Source organism: Piliocolobus tephrosceles, chromosome 1, assembly GCF_002776525.5.
Source record: "Piliocolobus tephrosceles isolate RC106 chromosome 1, ASM277652v3, whole genome shotgun sequence".
Taxonomy (NCBI): Eukaryota; Metazoa; Chordata; class Mammalia; order Primates; family Cercopithecidae; genus Piliocolobus; species Piliocolobus tephrosceles.
The window spans coordinates 28,415,494-28,440,889 of record NC_045434.1 but is presented as its reverse complement, the minus strand read 5'-3'; the positions used below and the strand labels follow the sequence as shown (position 1 = coordinate 28,440,889).

Below are 25,396 nucleotides of genomic sequence, written 5' to 3'. Positions count from 1 at the left end.
CATATCCATCCACAGAACCTCTACCCCAGGGGTCCTCAATTTTGGCTGCAAAACAGCATCCATCACCTGCAAAGCTTTTTTAAAATTCTGATACACAGGCTGCACACCAGGCCAATTAAATCAGTCTGTGGGGGTGGGGGCCAGGCCTAGGCATTTTTTAAAGCTTCCCAGGTAAATTCCATTTCTAGGTGTGCTGTAAAGTTACTACAAATGTAGGGGCTTAAAACAACACAAATTCATTATCTTATAGTTCCGTATCAGAAGCCCAAAATGGGTCTCACTGAGCTACACTCAAGTATTGGTAGAGTTGCACTCCCTGCCGGAAGCTCTAGGGAAGCGCTAGTTTTCTTACCTTCTCCAGCTTCTAGAGGCTGCCCACGTTCCTTAGCTAGTGGCCTATGGTCTTCAAAGCTAGCAATGACTGGTGAGTCTTCCTCACATTGCTTCACTCTGACACTGACTCTTCTGCCTCCCTCTTCCACATTTTAACTCTTGAGATTATGTGGAGTCCACCAAGTATCTGTATTTGATTACTCAAAATAATCTCCCTATTTTGAAGACAACTCATTAGCAACACCAAATCCATCCGCTACATTAATTTCCCTTTGTCGTGTCATGTAATGTAACATTCCTAGGTTTGCAAGGATTAGGACATGGACATCTTTGGGAGAACATTATTTTGCTTACCATATCGGATGACTCCAATGTGCAGCTGAGAATAACTGCTGGTTGTGCCAGGCACCGTGGCTCACATCTGTAATCCTAGCACTTTGGGAGGCCAAGGCAGGCGGATTGCTTGACCCCAGGAGTTCGAGACCAGCCTGGACAACATGGTGAAACCCTGTCTCCACCAAAAATACAAAAATGAGCTGGGCATGGTGGTGTGCGCCTGTAGTCCCAGCTACTCAGGAGGCTGAGGCGAGAGGGCTGCTTGAGCCTGGGAGGCAGAGGTGGCAGTAAGCCAAAATCATGCCACTTCACTCCAGTCTGGGCAACAGAGTGAGACCCTGTCTCAAAAAAAAAAAAAAAAACAAAGAGTAACTACTGGTCTACCCAACCCATAAGAAGACAGACTTAGAGAAGAGGCCCAGTTAGCAGGCAGCCACGACAGAAGACTGGAGGCACACCACTGAAAAATTGGTGGGGAACAAGGGCAAAAAGGCAGAGAAGGGCAATAGGCAGCCTTACCAATTTTACATTGTCACAGAACTTGTTTAGGATGGGGGGGGGGGGGGCGGAGGCGCAAACTGTCATGTGATTTATTCTCATTCAGTTCTCTGATAGTCCTGGGAAGCTAAATTGTACACTCTCCCAAGGATGATGGGACCATCCCCACTCAGCTGTAGCCATTAAAGAAAATTGAGATCATAGATAAGACTTTTCCAGACTTTTGTAACTCATTGCTATCAGCTTGCTCCTTGTTTTGTACTCAGAACCTGGGTGCATGCCAGATTCTCAGGCATTTTGTAGGCTGTCTCCCCTATAATCTGTCTCTATGCAAAATAGATTATAGCTTGAAGATGTATACTGATTGGCCAACATTTTAATGTCCACACACACACACACACACACACACGAGATTTCTGGCTTCTCTTAAAGACCTAGCTATGCTAAGACAGTGCTCCTGCAAGACAACTCAGCTGGGACAGCCACTGCCTTTAGAGGAGACATTTATTCTCTGGTTTGCCACAGATCTCATCCTAGCCTTTTTGTTTTATACCTGGTTCACTCGCTCCACATATTTGTTACTTGCTTGGTCTGGTAGGCATTGAAGCTTCCAACCCTCCCCTCTCCTCTAGAGTTCTCATCCCTAAAGTTAGGCAAAATTCCCATAAGGAACCATTTGCCTGTCATTAGTGCAAAAGCGAAAAGCTCTCCAGTGGAAAAGATGGGATTCAGGCCAATGGCTGTCTGTACACACACAACTTTCCTCATAATCCAGCAAGCTCCACAGGGGAGTCAGACTAGGGTTTCAGTAAGCAGGCTGCAGCCACCAAGTGTTCTGGTGAACATGCTGGTCTCCATTGGTACAAATTTCCTTTGTAGGAAATTAAGCCGAAAACTGACTCCTGTCCCTTGGTCTTTCTCAAGCCTTCAGCACATAACCAATTTCCTTCTTCTTTTATACTTAAGTCTTGATAATCATCACCCATGAGTGCCTCTTCCCACCTCCGAATGTGGGAAGCGACATGTAAATCCGTGCCTAACTCTGTGGACCATTCCCCCTAAGATGTAACTGAGACCTTACCATTCTGATAATGCCCAGAGCTTGGCCGTGCCACCCAAATGTGCTGCTCCAAACTCTGCACAGCATGAGGGTGATCTGACCAAGGACAGGCAGACAAGCTCCTCTGACTCAGACCCTGAGCCTCTATAACCCATCCTGATACTGCACGAACTCAGAGATTTAAAAAAAAAAAAAAAAAAAATAAGAGTGGCCAGGCGCAGTGGCTCATGCCTGTAATCTCAACACTTTGGGAGGCCAAGGCAGGTGGATGGCTTCAACCCAGGAGTCAGAGACCAGCCTGGGCAGCATGGCGAAACTGTGTCTCTACAAAAAAATGAGCCAGGTGTGGTGGTACATGCTGTAGTCCCAGCTACCTGGGAGGCTGAGAGTTGGGAGGATCATCTGAGCCCAAAAGGTCAAGGCTGCAGTGAGCCGTGATGGCGCCAATGCACTCCAGCCTGGGTGACAGAGAGACCCTGTCTCAAAAAAAAAGAAGAAAAAAGAAAGGACTTGCCAAGGAAGGTCCTCTGGGGTACACAGACCTGACATGAGGGATAATCTTCCCATTACGGGGTTCCAGGGGAAGACTCCAGCCTAAAGAAAGAGCACCAAGTATTTCTAATGGATAAGATCTAAAAATGCTTCTCTGCACTCCCTCCTCTCCTTAATGGACTGACACTATTTTCTAAGGATGACAACCTCACTGAAATACAGATAGTCTCTGACTTTTAACTTTTCAAGTTTACAACAGGTTATCAGGGTATTAAATGCATTTTCTATTTATGATAGATTTATCAGGGTATAACCCCATCGTAGGCTGAAGAGCATCTGTATGCTTCACCTGAAAAGTCGGGGTCCATTTTTAAAGGGCCTGTGGAAAGATGAGCCAGGTGGTGATGGTGACAATGCCTATTTTCCACGGCACTGCTCATTAAATCAACCTTGGTATAATTACGAAAGACAAAATTCAAGCCAGTCTTGGAATCATTGGTTTAATGGTTCTCAATAAATGGTTAAGACTGATGTTTCCAGCCAAGTGAGATTTGGGTTTAGGTATAGTTTGGGCTTCACTATCCTTTATCTCAGATTAAATGAGACAGTGCATGTAAACCACTTAGAAGAATGCCTGGAACACATTAACTTTCATTAGTAATGTTTTTGGTCATTCTTAAACATTTTCACTTCTGCCACCACTCTTTACGCAGAGTCTGGCACATAGCTGTCACTCAACGAATGTGAGTAAACAAACACCAGAGACTTTAGTCTGCCAGGTCTCTGACATGCAAAGCCATGGGGCCGGGTCCATACACTCCCTCCACTGAGCAAAACACAAATGGCTTAGGCTGCGACGTTTGGGTCATCAAGGAAAGCTGTCAAATAATGAAGTGGGTTAGCAGATTCCTAAAAATTGGAACCATTTCAGCAGCAGTTTCATCCACAGGGAGACAGAGTAAATGCTCTCTCAGATCTGTCTCACATCTATAGAAACCTTACTCTGTTTATAGTCTTTTGGCATCTTGCTCTGCTATCTCACTTGAGATCACTCCTACAGAACTAATAGAGGAATAAATCAAAAGCAAACCAGTGTAAGTAGAGATGCAATAAAATTTGGCTGTCTTGAATCCTGATGGGCTTGCACATACTTGTTAAGGCATGCAGTGTGTGCTAGGGGCTTCAGCAGGGAATTCTACACAAGGACATGGTGTGGGAAGCAAAGATGAACCAACCCAAGTGGTACTAAAGAGGACAAGATGGGAAGGACATTTTTATTTTCCCTAATCTTCAGGCAACCTCACCAAGCTGGAGGTCACATGTAGCTGAGTGTGAAACCAAGAATAATATGAAGCTTAAAAAGTACTGTGCGTTGTATTTCTTCAATCTCTGGCAGGTTGGGAGTCCAAGGTCAGTCTAGGCAGGTGGGCTGCTTGGCCTAAGCAATCATACAATCTTCACCGTCTTGAGCATATCTGACAAGACATACGTGTCATCCCAACCCCTCCCAGGCTTCCTCAGGGTCTGCTCCAAAGCCTGGGCTGTTTCTAGGAGCTCTGGTGTGGTAAGTTTTTGCTCAGGGTGCAGCTGACAGAACAGGATCTCATTCACTTCACCCTCAATTCGCCGGACATATAGGAGGGGAAACACTGCCTTGAGCCCAGCCAGCACTGAGTCCTTTAGCCCCAAGTCTCGGCACACGAGGTTGAGAATAAAAACACCTATAGGGTAGGAAGAAAAGTCAGAATGACCTCACATCAGGAGACATATCAAAGATAAGGATCGGCTTTGAGGAAAATACCAATTCCTGTCCCAGGGAGACTGGTGGACTAAAACGCACTTATGATGGTGGTGAGTTTGCAGAGAATACACAGCATAGAAAGGCAGATGGAGAAAAGCATGGGGAGCATGTGAGCCATAAACAAACTTCAACTTTATTTCTTGCTCTTCTGTGCTACTCACACATTATCTTACCATTCTCCACGCCTCAGTTTCCCAAAGAATTGCTTTGAGAAAGAAGTGATTCCCAGCCAGGCACGGTGGCTCATGTCTATGATCATATCACTTTGGGAGGCTGAGGCAGGCAGATCACTCAAAGTCATGAGTTTGAGACCAGCCTGGCCAAAACGGTGAAACCTCGGCTCTACTAAAAATATAAAAATTAGCTGGGCATGGTGGTGGATCCTTGTAATCCCAGCTGCTAGGGAGGCTGAGGCAGGAGCTGCTAGGGGGGCTGAGGCAGGAGAATCTCTTGAACCCGGGAGACAGAGGTTGCAGTGAGCCAAAATCCAGCCTGGGTGACAAAATGAGACTTTGTCTCAATCAATTCATAGGAAGTGATTCCCTACAAAGTAAAATTTACCAACTCCACAGGGATATTACATTCTTGACATACATACCATAGAGTATTTATTAACCAGTGAGAGGGCCAATGTTACCGTGACTTCTGACAATTAAGATTCCAAATCAAGTCAGTTACCACAGTGCCTTACACCAAATCAAAAACACCTAGAGGGCTGTTAACATAGGGATTAAAGGCTCCAGTTTTGAGGTGACAAGGCACTGGGTTGGAGCCCCAACTATTACCTTGCGTCACCTTGGCAAGTCTTCAACCTTAGTTTCCTCATTCAAACAATGGACTGCTATGAAGATTACATAACACACTGCCTAGTACAGCACGTGTAGGAAGCATCATGTAGTAACTAGCATCACCATGCTAGTGGGAGTGTGAACTGCTACAACCACTTTGTACAACTGTGTGGTAGCATCTACAAAAGCCAAACATACCCATAACCTACGATCCAGCAATTACAACCCTGTGTATATACCCAAGAGATGTGAAAACATAATTCATCAAAAGGCATATACTAACATGCTAATGGTAGCACTACTTATAATAGACCCACACAGGAAACAAACCAAATACCAACAGCAGAATGGATAAATGAATTGTGTTAAGTCACATGATACAACACAGCAATAAAAATAAGTCATGTAAACACAACACTGTGAATGAGTCTCACAAACATCATGTTGAGTGAAAGAAAATGGGCACTGAAAGAATACATTCAGCCAAGTGCAGTGGCTCATGCCTGTAATCCCAGCACTTTGGGAAACCAAGGTAGGAGGATCGCTTGAGGCTAGGAGTTTGAGACCAGCCTCGACAACATAGTGAGATCCTGTCTCTACAAAAAATAAAAATAAAAAAATTAGCCAGGCCTGGTGGCATCCACCTGTAGTCCCAGCTACTCAGATGACTGAGGTGGGAGGATTCCTTGAGACCAGGAGTTTGAGGATACAGTGAGCCATGATCATGCCACTGCACTCCAGCCTGGGAAACAAAGCGAAACCCTGTCTCAAAAAAAAAAAAAAAAAAAAAAAGAACATTCCAACATTCCATATGATTCCATTTATATAAAGAATAAGAACAGGCAAAATTAAGCTGGGAGGACAGATGTTAAGATAGTGATTACTCTTGTGAGGACAAGTTACTGAAAGGGGATGAGAGATAGACTTCTGGCAAGCTGGAAATTCTCTGTGTCTGGTGCTAGTAAATGGGCGTATTCAATTTGGAAAAGCTGATCAAGCTCGTACTTCTGTGCATTTTTCATTAAAAAGATAAATTTTTTTTTTAATGGTCCCTTCCCTCCTCCCTCTCCAACCTTTTGTTCTCCATACCTTCAGGAGTCAAGATGCTTTTAACGTTCTGTAGAAAAGATTGCTCCACAAATGCTGGGGGTGGACAACTCATTCCCAGTGTTGGGTCCTTACTGTCAACATCAAACATTATGACATCGTAGCAAGGCCGTGCTGGGAAAAAGAAGGAAACAAGTCCTTGTCTTTGCTGGATAAAATAATACCATTTACATTCCTACACTATACCTCCTCTTTACCAGTGGTGGGCATGGTGACTAAGTCAGAAGGATGACACGGAGGATGTGGTTTGCCTATAAGGGCACTGACATCATGGCCCAGGGCAGTCCTTGTCATCAGGGTTCAGAGTGTACCATAGTAAAGATGGAACATTCTTCCACATTTAAAAGCACCTTCCAAAGGCAAAAACATTAATGGGGTCCACTTTAGCATGAGTATTTCTTGGTTAAGAGGCTATCAACACCAGTGGCTTTTGACTGTGGCAGAACATTACAATCACCTTGGGAAGCTTCTAACGCGGACTACACTCGTGACCAACAGAATAAAACATCCTGGGGTGGTAGGGGGCAGATGGGAGGAGAGATGGGAAGCCTCTGGTATTTTTCTTGAGCTTTCCAGGTAATTCTAAATATAGTCAGAGTTGAGGACCACTGATCTAGACAAAGCAGCTGACTAAGCCTTTAAAGGCTGACCCAGTAAATGGTAACTTTTAACTCTGAAAACAGCGTATTTTACCTCATAGGAGAAAATGTTCTGAAATTTCAGTTAGTGTTATCTTTATAGTTCCATAAACAAGAGCTGACTCAAGAAAGAAATGATTTTGCTAAATGGGTGAGAAAGAACTGATGAAGAATTGGATCTGCTCCTTACTATAATGTTAAATTGTTTTATAAGGGGTAGGTCTGCAATGCCACTGACATGTTTTTAGAAAATTTTGAGACTGTGGTAGTAATTATTCAATAATTAATAAGTATTTAATTAGGACTGCTGCATGCTTATCATTGTTCATAGCACAGATCTGATTTTGGTTTCTTACAAAGAGAACATGTTGGCTCATCAAAGTCCGAGGAAAACAATAGCCTGCATTTGCAGCCTTGAGCCCTCCAGTAATATGAAACATTTTAGTGTTACAGAAGACAGGCAGAGCCATTGAAATTTAATCTATAGATAACAACAGCAGTAACATCGTGGATTAAGTACTTACCATGTGCACGGCACTGTTGTAAATACTTCACCGTATTAGCTATCTGGGCTTGGGCACCTAAACTAACCCTAGCCTCAGAGAGGGAACCTGTGAAACTGTTATAATTGAATTCAGCTTGCAATTAAAATTAAGATAGCATCTGTTCAATACTTGTCCCAGGCATCCTAGTTTGCCACACTCTTACTGGAAAATATTCTAATCCAATGAGACCAGAGTATCTGTTATGGAATAAGCATACCAGGAAGGGTGTCCTGAGCTCCCCAGCAGAACTGAACCAACCTAACTGCCTTCTCCCCGAAGGACTTAAGCTCCAGAAAGTACTAAAGTCACCAGCAGCCTATTTGTATAATAAGCAGAGTTACTGTCCCTAGTATTTTGCAGAAAATTATTATGCTTATGGTTTTTGTCCTAAATCTGGGATGCAAATTACTAGAACAAATGGAACCTTAATTCTAGTTGCAGAAGGCCTATCGGAATTCCCATAGAGTAGCATCTGCATCAAGGTTTCTCCACCTCAGCACCATGGAAATTCTGGGCCAGATAATTCTATCATCAGTGCCTGTCCTGCACATTGTAAAATGTTTACTAGCATCCTAGATCTCTACCAGTTAGATGTCAGTAGCAACATCCCTCACCCCCTGATCTGTGACAACCAAAAATTGTCTCCATACATTACCAAATGTCGGACCCTGAGGTTGTAAACCACTGATCTTACATGAATACTGTTTTGCTCTATTTCTGGCTTTACCTCCAGTTGAAATATTTACAAGAAACACCTCCCAACAGACATTCCACCTTTTCTTCTGTTTCTTTGCCAGTTAGACTTCAGGTTTCTTAAGATGGTGAGGAAATGACAAGGTTACAGGTCAGAAAAAAGCCCACTGGTCTGTTAGCACCATAAGGGCAGGAATGGCCTGTTTTACTTATTGCTATACATTGATACCTGACACAGTGCTAAGCATATAGCTGGTATTCTAGTGAGTAAGTATATCAACAAATGAACAGACTAAGGACTGGAATGAACTCATGCCACTCTCTTAGAGATAAACTGTAGAGGCCCTTACGGGCCTGACAATGTCAGACCAATCATCCTTCAACACCTCTTCAAATGCTCCAAGAGCAGTACCTTCTCCTCCTCCTGCCAGGCTGGCGATATAGTCCAGGCCGTCTGCAATGTGGACCTTCATTCGGTCACTCTGGGAGAAGCCAAACCACTGGGTGGCCACTTCCAACATGGAGGGGTCGATCTCCACAGCATCGATGCAGGACTTTGGGAAATGATCGTGGACAAAGAGGGGGAGGCTGCCTCCGCCCAGGCCTACCACCAACAATGCCAGTGGGATCTCTGTAAGAAAAGAATAGAGCATCACATTGCCACCTGTTCACTGCAAAATTCTGTACCAGCCTCAGGGAAGGCAAAAGTGTAGGTCAGCTCACTGTCTCCACTCAGGGGATACAAGATTTAGAGGTCTCCCTGTCTCATTCCAGAAATCTAACAGTCAATTCGACATCTGATAACTCAATCCTGGATTCGTGATGACTAGATTCAGAAGGTGAACTAGTGTGTTATTATTATTGTCTCTTAAAGATCTCAAAGTGGCTGGGGCAGTGGCTCACACCTGTAATCCCAGCACTTTGGGAGGTCGAGGTGGGCAGATTACTTGAGCTCAGGAGTTCGAGACCAGCCTGGGCAACATGGTGAAATCCTGTCTATAGAAAGTAGAAAAATCAGCTGGGCATGGTGACTCACACCGGTGGTACCAGCTACATGGTAAGCTGAGGTGGGAGCCTGAGAAGGTCAAGGCTGCAGTGAGCTGTGATCATACCACTGCACTCCAGCCTGGGCAAGAGTGAATCTCTGTCTCAAAAAAGAGAAGATTCCTCACTATAAGAGTTATTAGACCCTCTCTAGGAAAGGGAGGAAGAGTGACCAAGCAATCTTGCTCATGATTAAAAGGCAACAGAAGTGCAATGCCCCTTGCCCCTGATTCAAAAGGCCACACTGTTTTCTCAGACACCCTCACCAAGTAAGGGTAAGCCATTCAAGTTCCTCACATCACAGGAAAACAAAGGCCCAACTCCTGCTCCTAAGCACAGAGCACAGCCACCACAGGGGGATCAAAGGAAGACAACAAGAAAAACAAGTCACCCAAAGGAGATAGACCCTGAGAACTAAATCTAAGAAACTGAGATTCTAGTGACACATATCAACACTACGATAGGACAAAAGTACAAGGTGTTCCAAGAAGGCACATTCAGGGATTTCAGGTGAAAACGGTTATAATCACAGACAGAAACATGAACATTTTTACTAATGCAGTCAGATCCAAACCTGCTATTAGTAATAAGGCTATGACTGCATTAACTGTAATATGAATCTTTTTAGAAAGTAGAACTTCAAGATACAATTGCATCTTATGTTCAAATAATGCATTATAGAAAAGCTGAACCATTAAACTCTGTGTATTTTTACATATCTCACTGAATACACGATATACCTTAATTTTAAAAAGAAATGAACAGAAAAAATGCCATTTAGACCCTAACATATTTCAATACAATTTCAATATAACAGGTTGAGTTTGGGGCAACAGTTAATTAGAATGCTCATTAACTTTTAACATGGTTCAGATGAAGAAAGATACATTGTCAGCTTATAATCGCTGTTCTTCAACTACAATGCAGGTGACACCAATTGAGTTTAGGTCTGTAATCTTTATGCTCCCTTCTGTGGAAGGCAGTCACATCATCTCTCTCACCTAGGAGTAGCTCTGGGTTTCTCAGCAGGGCAAGGCCAGCGATCATGGCTTTGTGGTGTTCACAACACAGGTAACTCTTATCAATGGACTGCCCCGGGGCTGCAGGGAGGTCCTCCACATCAGCAGGCCGCTGCTTCTTCCTGTCCTTTTTCCGCTTCTTCTGGGCTAAACAAGAGATATGAAGTTCTATGCTTAGTACACTAGTCCTCAGGAAGTAAGGGTTACCAGCAGCAGTATACTCCAGATGGCTTGAATAGACTCAAAAGACCTAATCGTTAAAATTTTGCAAACTGGTTGACATCATGTTGATAGCCTGAAACTGGCCATAGTGAAATCATTTGGACGTTTGTCCCCTACAAATCTCATGTTGAAATGTGATCCCCAATGTCGGAGCCACCATGCTGGTCATAAGGGCAGATCCCTCATGAATGGCTGGGTGCCTTCCCCATGGTATGGAGTAAGTTCTCACTCTAGAGCTGTTGTTGAAAAAAGCCTGGCAGCTCTCTTGCTCCCTCTCTTGCTATGTGATGTGCCTGCTCTCCCTTCACCTTCTGTGATGATTGTAAGCTTCCTGAAGCCTCAGCAGAAGCAGATGTTGGTACCATGCTTCTTGTACAGTGTGCAGAACCATAAGCCAAAATAAACTTTTTTTCTTTATAAACTACCCAGTCTCGGGTATTCCTTTATAAGCAACGTAAAACAAACACACACAGTGGTGGTGTTTATACTAGAGAACTGATAAACACTATAAATCAGGACGTGCCCCTCCCACCCTGCCCCACAAAGAAACAGTTGTTAAACATTTAACATATACAATGGATGCAAGGAAGCTGGAAAAGGAAATGGCAAATGCACACTCAAAAACCTGGGAAAACTCAACTAAGGAGCCCTGGTACCTCCCCTCTGAGAAATATAAGGCCACTAACAGGAGAAAAGATTACTTATAAAGTCTCTTAAAGAAAGGTAAAGTTACTAATCACCTCCTATGTGCCAATTACTATACCGTAACTCTTCTTCTTTTTGCTCTTCTAACAACCTTATCATTCCAATTCTTGGCACATGAACACACTGAGCCACTGAAGTGTTAAGTAAATAGGGAATCAGCAGATGGTAGAGACAGGAGTTGAACATCGGACTGCCTGTCTCCATCACCTGTCATCTTTCTGCTATGCCACACAGGTAGCACTACCAACCTCTGCTGAAGAAGAAAATCACAAGTATTCAAAAAGAAATAAATCCGAAAAAGCCACTCCACTTTCCCTCTCCCCAATCCCTTCACCGCTCCAGGGTATCATACTAAACAGACGGCTGTGTCTTCATAGGGATCAGCTGCATTCCCCAGCAGCAAAAGGTATTGATGAGTGTGGTCGGGGTGCTTTTCAGAGATATTAAATCACTTTTTAATATGCTCTCCTTCTTGCTCACCAATACTCCCATGAGAGGGAACATTCTTTCCATGAGAACAAAGTGCTACCAAGAAGTCAAGGAACATGACAACGGTGAAAAAACCTGAAACCCAAACTGAAAGGGGCAAAATGTCCTTTTAAGCAATTTTACTGAGATTTTAGTGAGATGAAACTGGACCAACCGGTAGCCAGAGTGACCAAACAATAGGGCAGAAACCCAACAATCTTGGGTGCTCTTGGCCAGGGAAAACCCCTAAAGAAAAAAACCATTTTGCTGGGTAACTTGATCCTAGTTCAGAGCAAGTCCACGACCTCAAGCGTCTGAATTCTCTGTCTCCACCCTCCTCCCAGATGGCCTTGCTATGAGGGCAGGCAAGTCCCGCAAAGGGAACAACTGAGAATCAGGAGAGCCATTTCAGCTACCATCCCTGAATCTCTGTGCCTCAGACAGGGAAAATGCACTGGAGATGGAGAGGTGAGGGGCGTTCACTTTTCACTCTTTACATTTGACTTCTGAAGTGATTTCAATGAGCAAGTATCACCTTTAAAACACAAACTAACACAGCCTGTGAGAAACACAGGTAAAAACAAACTATTGATTCCCCATCAGGGGGAGTTTCTGAGTGACAGCTGGGAGACCACTTAAAGGGATCCTAGAAGAGATGGTTTAGATCTACACTGTCCAATACTAGCCACTAGCCCCCTGTGTCTGTTGAAATGTAAATGTAAATTAATTAGAATTAAAGAAAATAAAAATTCAGTTCCTCAGTTACAGTAGCCACATTCCAAACGCTCAGCACTACATAAGGTTAGTCACGATCACATTAGAAACTCACGCACTAAACATCTCCTTCATCACAGACGGTTCTACTGAACACTGCTATACTAGATGGCCTCTAAGTCACCCACCAACTCCAAAACCCTCTGAAACAGGTGAGTCACACGATGGAGGGCAGGGCTCACCTGCAACTTCCATGGTTCTGGCTCACCTCACAGAAGCCTACTGAAACAATACACAGATGTACATGGAGCACCTGCAAAATAGATGCCTTTAAACTGAAGATATTAAGGCGATTATCACATGTATTTGGTTTCACTACCCACACCCCTTATCACTTCAGAGCCAGACTCTGCTCAAGAACAGAATGTACTCTGCTTATCGCTGCTCATACCCTAAGAGTACAGATGGTTAACAATTCACAGATACCCAGGTCCATTCTACATCTCAGCCAAGCTCCCAGGAAATGTAGTCCATGCCACGGCCACCTGGGTCCCACCACCGCGCCTATGACACCTCACCTTTGTAAGACACATCCTTCAGCAACCTGGCTTCTGACTGCACCACATTCCTGTTGCTAAGGAAAATCAGTCGCCGGAAGTATCGCTTGTCATCCCCTTGCACGTCCTCGATGACATAGTTACCGCTCAAGGCACTGCAGTCTTGGTGCTGAACGGTCCGGACCCCAATGTCCCCACCCACAGACAGAAAGGGTACCTGAAGGTACAACCAGAGATGTGGTCAAAACAGTAGTTCATTTAAGAAATAAGAGAAATTATAACCCCTTCCCCTTTGTGTGTATATACCCCTATACCATGGTTCTAAACAACAACTACTCCAAAGATTTGCCATTCTATGAAAGCACTTTTCTGGAGCCTTTGAACCGATCTGAGAGGTTTAATTCATCTTTTGAAAATCAACTGAACACCTAAATATCTTCCAAACAACTAGTGAGATGCAATTGATTCTCCCCAAGTTCTTTTAGGGGTTTCTCATCAGTAAACCCTAAAAGAACTCTCAATAGTCCAGGATAACAAAAGCTAGAGGGAACCCTCAGGAACAGGCTGTGATTATGAGAAGGAATCTACACAAGAATAAAGGTAACAAAATCCATAGGGGAAACAACCACTCCAAATCTAGAGAAATTTTCCTTTCCCCTAATTATTCTCATCTATTTTTCCCCCATTTTTCTAAACCTTAGGAGAAAAATATACTTTCCCCCTAAACTTTCCCACTCCTTCCCCCTATCTTTATATCTATTTCTTTTTTTAAAGACCTATAGCCGGGCGCGGTGGCTCAAGCCTGTAATCCCAGCACTTTGGGAGGCCGAGACAGGCGGATCATGAGGTCAGGAGATTGAGACCATCCTGGCTAACCTGGTGAAACCCCGTCTCTACTAAAAAATACAAAAAACTAGCCAGGTGTGGTGGCGGGCGCCTGTAGTCCCAGCTACTCGGGAGGATGAGGCAGGAGAATAGCGTAAACCCAGGAGGCGGAGCTTGCAGTGAGCTGAGATCCGGCCACTGCACTCTAGCCTGGGCGACACAGCGAGACTCCGTCTCAAAAAAAAAAAAGACCTATAAGACTCTTTAATAATCACCAGTATCTCCTGACCCTGCAGACTCAGGCACTGGTGAGATGTCACAAATGAAGCTCCCCAGAGGATCTGGGCTTCCCTGAAATAGGGGTCACCAACCCCAAGTTGGCCAGGAAGAATCAAACACACATTCTTCTACAAACACAAGTCAGCCTAGTGGACAGAACCACAGGCCAGGAGCCCAGAAGCCTAGGTTCTTTTTTTCAGATCTGTTACTATTTGCACCAAGCCTCTAGATACCTTTGCTTTCCCACCTATCAAGAAGGATCAAAGCTTGGGCAACACAGGGAGACCCTATCTCTAAAAAAAAAAAGTAAAAAAACTAGCCAGGTATGGTGGTTTGCACCTATAGTCCCAGTTACTACCAGAGGCTGAGGTGGGAGGATGGTCTGAACCCAGTAGGTTGAGGCTGAGGCTGCAGTGAGCCGTGATCACACCACTGAACTCCAGTCCAGCCTGGGCAACAGAGCAAGACCCTATCTCAAAAAAGAAAAAAAAAGGATCAACTCCTCAACATAAGGTTCTTGCAGTAAAATCACTTGTTCATTACCCATGGTGACCAGGATGGCACAGTTGGTGTTAACTGATAATACCGTATCACCATTTAGGCAAAAACCTTCAGTTTCCTTCCCAGTAAAACACCTGACCAGCAACGTGAATACCTGGATAACTGTGCTGAGCTGTTTTGGCCCTTTCCCATTTATACCCTCAGCTAATGATAGTTCTAAGAAGCAAAATGACCAAGAAAATCCAGTTCAAAAAGTGTGGAAGAAGAAACCCACAGTCAGAGCAACTCAAATTAAGAAGAACTGGAGCCCGCAATGTGTAGAGCATTTCCGTCCTGCCATGTCTATCGAGTCTGAGAGGCTCCCCCAGACACAGACCCTACTGTACTCGCTTTCCTCTCATTGCCTGGGGCAAAGGACAGTGTTTCCCTGCCATGTAACCCTTAGCTGCTGATACCCATCCAGGATTAGATGAGAGTCACAGACTCTAGTCCTAGCTCCTGCCAAGGCTTCCTTTGCCTCCCTGGCTGCTAACATGACCTCAGAGACCCATGAAAGCTGTACGAAAGCTGTGTTACCTGCTGCTGGGCGGGCATCCCAGCTGGGGCCAGCTCCATGACTCTAGCCGACAGCTCAGTTTGGATGTGGTCCATGCTTTCATACTGCTGACCTCGGTGAAGGGCCACTGTAATCAGTCTCCTGAAGCCAGCACTGGCCGCCAGCTGTTTCCGGCCCTCATCCATGCCAAAGAGCCACTCAGTCTCCCGGCCCTGGGGGACTAGAAAAAAGAACTTGGTTACAGGGAGTCCTGGAAAGAGTGTTCAAGCCCACAAACAATATGGCCCAAATGGAAGGGAGCCAGTCCCTGTCCAAGACCAGCATCTTCCCCAACTGTGACCCACTGAGGAGCTAACGACTCTCCAGTTCACAACACCTAGGGCAAAGCAGCCCATCAGACAAGACGCAGGACCAAGGGTGGAGAAGAAGTGTGGGCGTGTCTGTAGGTGAAGGAGGCAGGCACCTACCACAAGAAAAACAGCAATAATGCCAACACAAATAAGTCATGCCAGGCATGACTCCAAGCTGCTGACAAATATATATTAATGGAATCCTCCAACAGCCCAAGCTGCAGGTAGTAGTATTATCCCTATTTTTACAAATGAGGAAATTGAGAAACAGAAGTTACACTATTTGCCCAACTTCACACAATAAGTAAATGGTGAAGCTGGGACTCAAACCCAGGCAGTCTAGCCCCAGACTCTACCCACACTTGTATTCACTGCACTATTTATTTCCACACATGGACAGATAGAATTATAGAATACTTGAAAAACTGGTTCAGTCACCAGGAAACAAATTACCATAACACCAAGACCATAAACACTTTGCACTTGTCTAGAATGTTCTACTTTTGAAAGCATTTCCTCTTACTATCTTTTTTATCCTTCTTAAGGTAAATCTGGTATCACTTACTGCTTTCAATAATAAGGGTTAATATTTACACAGCACTTCCAAGGCCAGGTACCATTTCTAAGAGCTTTTATACTTCTCACAACTATACCAGACTTACACTCCCACTTTATAGGTGAGAAAACCAAGGCAGAGAAAGAAAAGTAACCTGTCTAATGTCATACCATCAGGAAATGACTGAGCCAAAACTGAAACCCAAACAGTCTGGTTCCAGAACTCACTTTTTTAGCTGCTATCCTATGCTGCCTCTCTAAATTTTGCAGACAAGCACAGCAACTTCCCCAGGTCCTGCAGCTCACAGGCTACAGCTGGGACTAGAACCTATGTCTTGGACTTGCTAGTCCGGCATTACTTCCATTACTCCATGCTACAAAGTAACTAGCATCTCTACGTCATATGTGACCTCCTAAATGTATCTCTATTCTCTCTCTTCCCTACCAACCCCATTCTCACATGCATCAAGCCTTTGCAATGACAAATGAGAAGGAATAGGTCTCAACTCGCAGTAGGTTGCTAGAGAGCTATTACTCTCCTTTCATCATGCCTTGGGTAGTCTAATCCTCTGGAAGTACAAACCCCTGCAAGTTAAAAAGAGTCAAGGATCCCACCAAAGCCCCAGCCCAGCCTCAGCCCCAGCCCCAGCCCCAGCCCAAGCCCAAGTCCCAGCCCCTGTAAGCCAGCCCCTCCAGGGAAGAGAGGGAGCAATCCCAACTCACTGATGAAAATCGCAAAATGATTGTCCCGCGATGGTTTCACAGTGGGGCTGTCCACCACGTGGAGGGTGTAGCGTGGCTCCCCCGTGTCCCCATCGCACAAGTCCAGAGACACACTCCCCAGCTTGGCCTTGCGGCGCAGCTGGCTGCACAGCCAGGCATACTGCTGCCGCTCCCGCACCGCCTCGGCCAGCCGCTCCGCACTCTCCAGCCGCACAGGCTTGCCCTGCTCCTGAGCACACAGCTCAAAGATCTGAAGGGCAGAGCCAGGGACTGGCCTGAACTTGGTCATGATGAAGGCAAAGACAGGCAAGGAGAACTGAGGCTCTGCTTCCAACACCTGGTCCTGGCTGTTGGCCACTTGGTGCACCCTCACCATCCACCCCTCCCGGGAGAAGTGGCCCACTGCTTTCTTCAGGATGTGAGCCTGAGCCAGGGAGATGCAGAGATAGCGACCGCCCACCTGCAGGACACGGCCAACCTCAGCCAGCATCCTGTCCACCTGTTGCAGGGTCTTCTCTTCCTCATCTGTCAGGACAGCATCCAGGGTGCCCTTGTCCAACACCACCTGGAACGAGGCATCAGGAAACTCCATCTGCGTCATGTCCATCTTCAAGAAGCTCATCTGGGGCCGTCGGGTGGCATTGCATTCCTTCATTTGCTTGATGACAACCTCACTGATGTCGATGTTCACTATATCCCGATAGCCCACATCATACAGTTGCTCACTCAGTTCTGAGTTGCCACACCCAATCACCAGCACCTGGAGAAAAAATTCGCAGACAAGAGGGAGGTAATCAAAGCAAAGGACTGTGCTTCAGGTACTTCAAGGAATCAAGTCTCACCTCCGCTGAGGCACATTTGCAGAAGGTGGAGATGCTACTACCAGGGAAAGAGCAACATTGTAGAGTTGATTCTAGACTCTATCTTGAAACACCACATATATACTCGCTAGTGAAAACCACATTCAGCTACAATACAAGTTATATAAGAATGGGCTTTGCATTGCAGAAACAAATTAATCATAATTGTTCTTTTCTCCAAAACATGCACTTATTACTCGGGAATTAATAGGAAGTCAGAGAATCCAAATATAGAGTTATAGTTGAAATCTTAGGCCGGGAATAACCCTATTTCCTCAATCTACTCATGCCTTTGGCTACATTAGACAATAAAGTACACTTAGTGAGGATTCGAATCTTACTTCCATCACAGATTCCATCTCATGATATTCAGCTATTTTCTGAAGCCAAACTTAAAATTCAGATTGTTGTCTCGCTCTCCAGGGAGCAATCTCCCATTCAAACTTAGAAATTCTGATATTGCCATCTCTGGAAAAGCATGGTACAAAGAGATACGCATATGCTTTGGAGCCAGACAGGCCTGAGTTTAAATCCCCACATGACCAGTTGGGCATGATCTTGGGCAAAAAAAAAAAAAAAAGGTGGCTCTCAGGGCCTCAGTTTCCTCATCTGTAAAATGCATGCAGGGCCACTCACCTGAGTTTATGATGAGAATTCAAAGACTGCACATGCATATACACGGCACCCAAAAAAGGCCTGGCACATAAAGCTTACCCACAAATGTTAGCTTTCTAACTTTCCTCCTTCCCAACCTCCAGTACAATCTCACCTATTACCAAACCCATTATTGTACTTATCACGTTTCACTTCTGGAACATGGGCCGGGTTTATGTCTTAATGCTCTTATAGCTTAAGGACGGGGCACAGTGCCTGAAACTCGGGGAGCACTGAACAACTATTTGAAAAACAAATTCATACACAAAGTCACACCTGCTGCAGGTTGCACAGGAATGCACAGTGACAGAAGATTGAAAGTCACTCTTCAAGTAGGGTTATTAATCCAAGAATGAGCTGGGGTGGGAGGTTTAGTACCTGAAAACCTTTTAAAAAAAATTTTTTTTTGAGACAGCGTCTCACTCTGTCACCCAGGTTGGAGTGCAGTGGAGTGATCATGGCTAAATGCAGCCTCAACCTCCTGGGCTCAAGCGATCCTCCCGCCTAAGCCTCCCGAGTAGCTGGAACTACAGATGCGCGCCACCACACCCAGCTATTTTTTTTTTAGTTTTTGTAGAGACGAGGTCTCATTATGTTCCCCCGGCTGGTCTCTAACTCCTGGGTTCAAGCGATCCTCCCACCTCGCTCTCCCAAAGTGTTGGGATTACAGGCGTGAGCCACCACGCCCAGGCTGAAAGAGTATTTTAGTTTGTCTTTTAGCAGGAACAATTCAGGAAATACTGAAATATGCCTCCAGCTAGGGTCCTCCCGCCTGTCACTGTCCACCAAGTGCAAGACTCCTGTTACTAGTTCCCACCTTCCGGAGCACGTACGAAGGGCTGACAGGCCGCGCTCCTCACCTTTTCCCTGGGCTTGATGTATTTGTGTAGCACCCCGCACAGTTCCAGGTAGGTTCCATACCACTCGAAGGCTTTCTTTCCTCGCTGCTGGAAGAACTTCTCCCAGTAGTCAACGGAGCCAAACTCCTTGGAACTTTTAGGTAAGAGGTTCATGTTCCTACCGCCGGAGCTGCGTTTTCAAGACTCCCCTACTCCCTGTGAGGTACCTGAGGAGCTTGCCCACCACACGCAGGTTCCGGGACACTGCAGTGGCAATTCTTTCCACGGAAAAACAGCCACATTGATTTGTTCCCCCTGGATGACCCTTACACGACAAACGCACGGGCCACTGAATCTCACACACGCTCGCCCCCTCCTCCGCGCCTGCTGTCCTTGCCCCACGTGAAGAGTACCTCACGGTTTTCCCGAGCTAGATTTCCGAGCCCAGCAACCATATCCGGGTGCGAGGCCTCGTGATTCGTCAGGCGGCCCAGCCCATCCCAGCTAGTCGTTGGTCGCTGCTTTGCATTTCTATCACCTCATTGGCTGAGGCGTGCTCGCCTTTCTGCGGAGGCTCGGTCGCAGGCACCTAAACGCTTTTTAGACGTGAGGCCGGCCGACCATTCACGGGACGGGGCGGGACCGCGGGCCGCAGTTGTGGCGGAAGAGGCCGGGCCTCTGTGAGAACTAGGTCACGTCCGGGTGCCGAGTGAGAGCTGCTGCGCTGGGGCTGGGCCTTCCCTCTAGGCGGGGCGGAGAGCGCGCTTCCTTCCCGGGCTCGGCGTCCGCTTCGTCTTGGAGCCGGCTTAATCGACTGACTGCGATCGTGGGCCACACAGGGGCGGAGCGCGGCAGACGAGAGCGTACTACTAGAGGAAGATGAAAAGAAAAACCTATGCAGATCGGAGAGAAGTTAGGCAGGAAATGAGTAAAGCCAGTCCGTCGTAAAAACGCTGCACATTCTAACCTTGTCAGCTTCTGCGCACCACCAGCCCCCGCCTTATTTTGCCACCTCTGCACCAAAATACAGGATTCTGCTATCAAAAGTGTAATAACGTGAAAATTCAGGAGGAAAAAGTAACAACTAGGCATTCAGAGGTGCCTCCCCTCCTTCTTCCTTCTCCCCTCAAAGCACGGCATGCAAAACTCTAGCCTTTCATTTTGATAATTGGCCTCCTTGTTATTCTGAGGTTACCTGTAACTGCTTATTTTATTGTTTGATAAACATACTGTACTTTCACATGCTCATGCTAATACCCTGAGGAAGCTTCTGCGAAGGGCACTTTTTTTTCAGACAGGGTCTCACTCTCGCCCAGACTGGAGTGCAGTGGTGCAGTCATGGCTTACTGCAGTCTCCACCTCCCAGGAGTCAGGGGATCCTCCCACCTCAGCCTCCCAAGTAGCTGGGAATACAGGTGCACGCCACTACACGTGGCTAATTTTTTTTTTTTTTTTTTTTTTTTGGTAGAAATGGGGTTTCGTCATGTTGTCCAGGCTGGTCTCAAACTCAAGTGATCATCTCGCCTCAGCCTACCAAAGTGCTGGGATGACTAGTGTGAGCCCAGGCACTATTTGAAAATGACCAAATATGTGTATCATTGCGCCTGTCACACCATGATAAATTGCAGGAGAAATATATAGATTGAGGAGAGCAGATAGGCTTGGAATTGAGCATGTGTACTGTGGGCTGTTATATACTACACTAGCACAGGTAGATAGTCAGGTAGACTGTTAATAATTAAGTAGGTTAGATTGGACTTAAATATTGGTTTTAAAAAGTGATTCTCAAACTGGCATGCATCAGAATCACCTGGAGGACTTGTTAAAACACAGAATTCCCCCAGTCACATCCCAGTTCCGAGTCATTAGTTCAGTGGTGAGGCCCAAGGATTTGTGTTTCTAACAAGTTCCCACAATGCTGATGATGTTGGTCCCGGAACCACACTTAGAACCACTGTTTTAAAATACAATTAAGAGATAAGTCAAAATGGATTTTCAATGGTAAATCTAAAAGCTTTCTACAAGTAAGAGAAAATCTGTTTTCATGCTCCCCTTGCTGAGTTGACATTGTTCCTTTCTACCCAAGATAAAGAGGAGTCCTTGAAGTAGCTTCAGCTACTACACCATGCAAGGTTCCAAATGGGTGAAATGTGGGTTCTTTAGGAAGCACTTATTGAGAGCAGAGGACATCAGTTGGTACTGAATGTGCTACACTATTCCAAAGAAGCAAAACACCATCGCAGCCGGGCGTGGTGATTCACGCCTGTAATCCCACCACTTTGGTAGGCCGAGGCGGGCTGATCACTTGAGATCAGGAGTATGAGATCAACCTGACTAACATGGTGAAACCATTTCTTCAATAAAAATACAAAAATTAGCTGGGTGTAGTTGTGTGTGCCTGTAGTCCCAGCTACTCAGGAGGCTGAGGCAGGAGAATCACTTGAACCCGGGAGGCGGAAGTTGCAGTGAGCCAAGAGATCGCGCCACGGCACTCCATCCTGGCCAACAGAGGGAGACTCCGTGTCAAAAACAACAACAAAAACAAACAAAACCATAGCAGCTGCTCTGTGCCCCCCAAAGCTTTATTCAATTCAATTCAACAAATATTTTAATTGTCTAATAGGAGCCCATCACTGTGGTAGAAGCTAAGGATGCAATGGTAAGCATGTTAATCAGGTGGAGGGCACATTAAACAATCACAAAAATAACCTGTAATGGGGGTTATAAGTGCTGTGAAGGAGAAACATACCATTCCATAATAGTATATCTTTGTGACCTCTACTGATCTAGGGGGTGACCAGAGAAGGCTTCCCTGAGGAAGGGACAAAATTACTATATAATCTGACTGCTTAATATCAGCATGACATAGGTGAGAAAACAAAAAGCATGGTTCACCCTCTAGAACCTTTACAAGAACTTTTGGCTGCTGCTTTTCCCTCTGTCTCTATTGTCTGTTCTGTTAAGGTCATGTTATTAGAAAAGACAAAGTTAGTTCTATCACAGCCCAGGCTCCAGACCCATATTTGATGCTCTAAAAGTATGATTACTGTTTGCAATGTTTTTCAGACCAAGAGGATAAGTAACTTACCTTTTTCCATCAGTGCCTGCCTCCCTTCTGTGAGCTTAAAAAAGTGATAACAACAAGAACATTTTAAGCTAAAACATACTAGAGATTTTCTAAAATTGTAAGATTAACACAGAAATATTTCAGATATATTGTAACATTAGACCCTAGCATTAACCTTCCAAAATACTTATTTGAAGCTTATTTCTCTCACGGTTTAACTATGAAATATAATTGATAGGTATGTATTATCATTATTATACTTAGTTAATTTAAGCCAATAAGATGTTAAAATGCTTTGTGTTTTCTTAGGATCCCCAGAGTGGTTACCAAGATGATTTAAAATGCAAGTTAATTTTAGATAAAGCCATTCAGTACTGTGGAGTTTTTTCCTAAAAATATAAATCCAGACCTCTGGATATATAATTTACAGTCAAACTTACTTAATTGAAACATACTCATAATTGTGGTAATAATATTCAGTTGATTGTTACTACGATTAATTGTAAAATAAAAAAAAGAGGAAATAAAAAGCATCTCTTGACAATTTGGGAGGCAGAGGATGAGAGAGGCAAAATAATGCTCCCCCAAAAATGTCTACCTCCTAATCCCCAGAACCGAAACTGTGAAGGTAGCAGGTTACAAGGCAAAGGAGAATTAAGGTTGTAGATACAATTAAGGATGCTAATCAGCTGAAGTAGCAAGACTATCTAACTGAGCTCAATGTAATCACAAGGATCCTTTTTCATTTTCTTTTTTTTTTTTTTTTTTTTTTTTCGTTGGAGCCTTACTCTGTTGCCCAGTCTGGAGTGCAGTGGCACAATCTTGGCTCACTGCAACCTCCGCCTCCCAGGTTCAAGCAATTCTCCTGCCTCAGCCTCCTGAGTAGCTGGGGATTACAGGCGTCCACACGCCCAGCTAATTTTTGTATTTTTAGTAGAGACGAGGTCTCACCATGTTGGCCAGGCTGGGCCACAGGGTCCTTTAAAGTGGAAGAGGGAGAGACAGAAGGGCTTGGCCCAATGTTTCTGGCTTTGAAAGAAGGCAGCCATGAACCAAGGAAAGGGGGTGGCCTCTAGAACCTGGAACAGGAAAGGAAATGGTTTCTCCTGTAGAGCCTCCAGAAGAAATACGGCCCTGTTGACACCTTGATTTTAATTTATTGAGACTTGTCAGACTTCTGACTGATCCAACTGTAAGATAATAAATTTGTATTGCGCTAGTTTTTGGTAATTTGTTACAGTAGTGATAGGAAACTAATACAGAACATAAACATGAGAGAGAAAGAGAGAGAGAGAGAATATGTGCGGTTGGGGCAAAGGTCACAGTGGGAAGAAAGCAGCAGAAGATACAACTAGAGGCTGAGGTAAAGGGCAGGTTTTGAGGAGTCTTCTATTCCACATATTTAGCTTCAGCCTGTTGGGCCACAGGAAATAACAGAGAACCAGGGTCATGACAGAAAGACCTGATCTGAGAGATGTTCTCAGGAAAGACTGAGGCGCTCGATGACTGATTGAATAGGGGGAATAAAAGACTGAGGGACTCATAAATGACTCCTACATTGGCCTCTGGATGACTGAAGAAATAGTCTGTAGAAAGAAACGGGGAAGGAGAAAGGGGTATTATTTGTAGAACTGTTATTTGAAAAGAATTTAGAGGTTATCACTCCAGTAAAAACCAGAGCCAGAACTAAAAGCCAGTCTCCGCACCCTGCTGTGCCTAGCCCAGGGCTCATAACCTTCTCACTTCCTGCCAGTGGTATCCAGTTGGAGTTGGTAGGTCCAAGACATGAAAATGTTTCATGAGTGGGATATAAAATTGAGTAAAGGGAATGTCTTTTTGGTGTACAGGGAGTGGCTCATACAATGCTGGAAACTATTTCAAATTGGAAATCATCTTAGCCAATGGATTTGTTTTCCACATTTGAGAAGTTTAAAAATGAATGTTCTCCTACATCTTGGGATAATAGAAGGCAGACATCATAACATCCTAGGGTAACATTATACCATTTTATTAGCTGAGTGTCAACACTTTTCTTGATGGTATTGTTGACCTGAAAAGTGACTATCAAGCTGACACTGGATTCCTAAGATTGGGTTGATGATAATAGCTACTTATTTATTTATTTGTTTAAGACAGGGTCTCACTCTATCACCCAGGCTGGAGTGCAGTGGTGCAATCACAGCTCACTGCAGCCTCGACTTCCTGGGCTCAAGCGAGCCTTCCACCTCAGTCTCCCAAGTAGCTGGGACTACAGGTACAAGCCTCCATGCCTGGCTAGTTTAAAAATATATATATTTTTGTAGAGACAGGGTCTCCCTATGTTGCCCAGGCTGTTCTCAAACTCCTGGCTTCAAGGGATCCTCCCACCTCAGTCTCTCAAAGTGCTAGGATTACAGGTGTAAGCCACCATGCCCAGTGCACAATAGTATTTTTTAGTTTGTGTAGCATTTGTGATAGGCCAAGAATTTTTCTCATACATTACTTTGAATCCATGGGAAGGAGGTTCAGAGCTACAGAGTTAATTTTCACATTGGCAGAGAATCCCTTTGGGAGAATGTGCCAGCCTTGTACAAGATTAACAAATTAGTTTCAACATAGATGATTACACACTGCTTTCTAAAATATATATGTGTGTGTGTGTGTGTGTGTGTACATATATATGTATATATACCTATACATATGTAATTAAGGCAAAATTCCAATTGATTAAAAGTAAGTGAAAAAAAAGTTATATATGACTAGGCAAATTCAGCCATGACTGCCTCTGGGTATTATATTTGATTCCCAGGATTTTCTTTGTGCAGTAGTTTCCTAGTCTGTCCCTAAGGACATCTGTTGATGGATTGGTTTCCTCATATGCATGGACTGCAAGGCATTAATATAGGGCATATTATACATGGCAAGTTGTTTGCCTTTGGGGCCAGTAGGCAATAACATTTGGAAAGCTGGAAGTCTGGGGAGATGAAGGAATGATGCCAAAGTTAACAGGCTGTGCCTGAATACATTTGACCACTATATGAGGGGGCTCACAAGGCCTCCTTTTGACTGTCTTTTGTTTTCTACAGCCTGGATACTGGGAAAAAACACAAGGGTAAGCTATTAGACTGTTTTCTTCCTAATTTTATTCCAAACTTCAGTTTCTTTGCAGGAAAAGAAAAACTCGAAAA

General features: G+C 44.7%; 1 protein-coding gene across 1 annotated transcript; it reads right to left on the bottom strand.

Moving 5' to 3' along the window:
• Nucleotides 1-3,205: 3,205 nt before the first annotated feature.
• EEF1AKNMT (eEF1A lysine and N-terminal methyltransferase) lies at nucleotides 3,206-19,776 on the bottom strand. The gene is made up of 8 exons (XM_023207164.2): nucleotides 19,184-19,776; nucleotides 16,810-17,569; nucleotides 15,202-15,401; nucleotides 13,042-13,237; nucleotides 10,337-10,501; nucleotides 8,704-8,922; nucleotides 6,398-6,529; nucleotides 3,206-4,440 (listed from the first exon to the last, which is right to left on the bottom strand). The coding sequence occupies exons 1-8, from the start codon at nucleotides 19,334-19,336 to the stop codon at nucleotides 4,166-4,168; spliced, it is 2,100 nt and encodes a 699-aa protein (XP_023062932.1). The 5' UTR covers nucleotides 19,337-19,776; the 3' UTR covers nucleotides 3,206-4,165.
• Between the last annotated feature and the right edge of the window lie 5,620 nt (nucleotides 19,777-25,396).

Coding starts and splice junctions, on each gene's coding strand:
- EEF1AKNMT (XM_023207164.2), bottom strand. CDS start 19,336: ATGAACCTCTTACCTAAAAGTTCCAAGGAGTTTGGCTCCGTTGACTAC. Junction 17,570..19,183: donor ACATCAAGCCCAGGGAAAAG/GTGAGGAGCGCG, acceptor TTTTTTCTCCAG/GTGCTGGTGATTGGGTGTGG. Junction 10,502..13,041: donor GAAGGATGTGTCTTACAAAG/GTGAGGTGTCAT, acceptor TCTCTTGTTTAG/CCCAGAAGAAGCGGAAAAAG.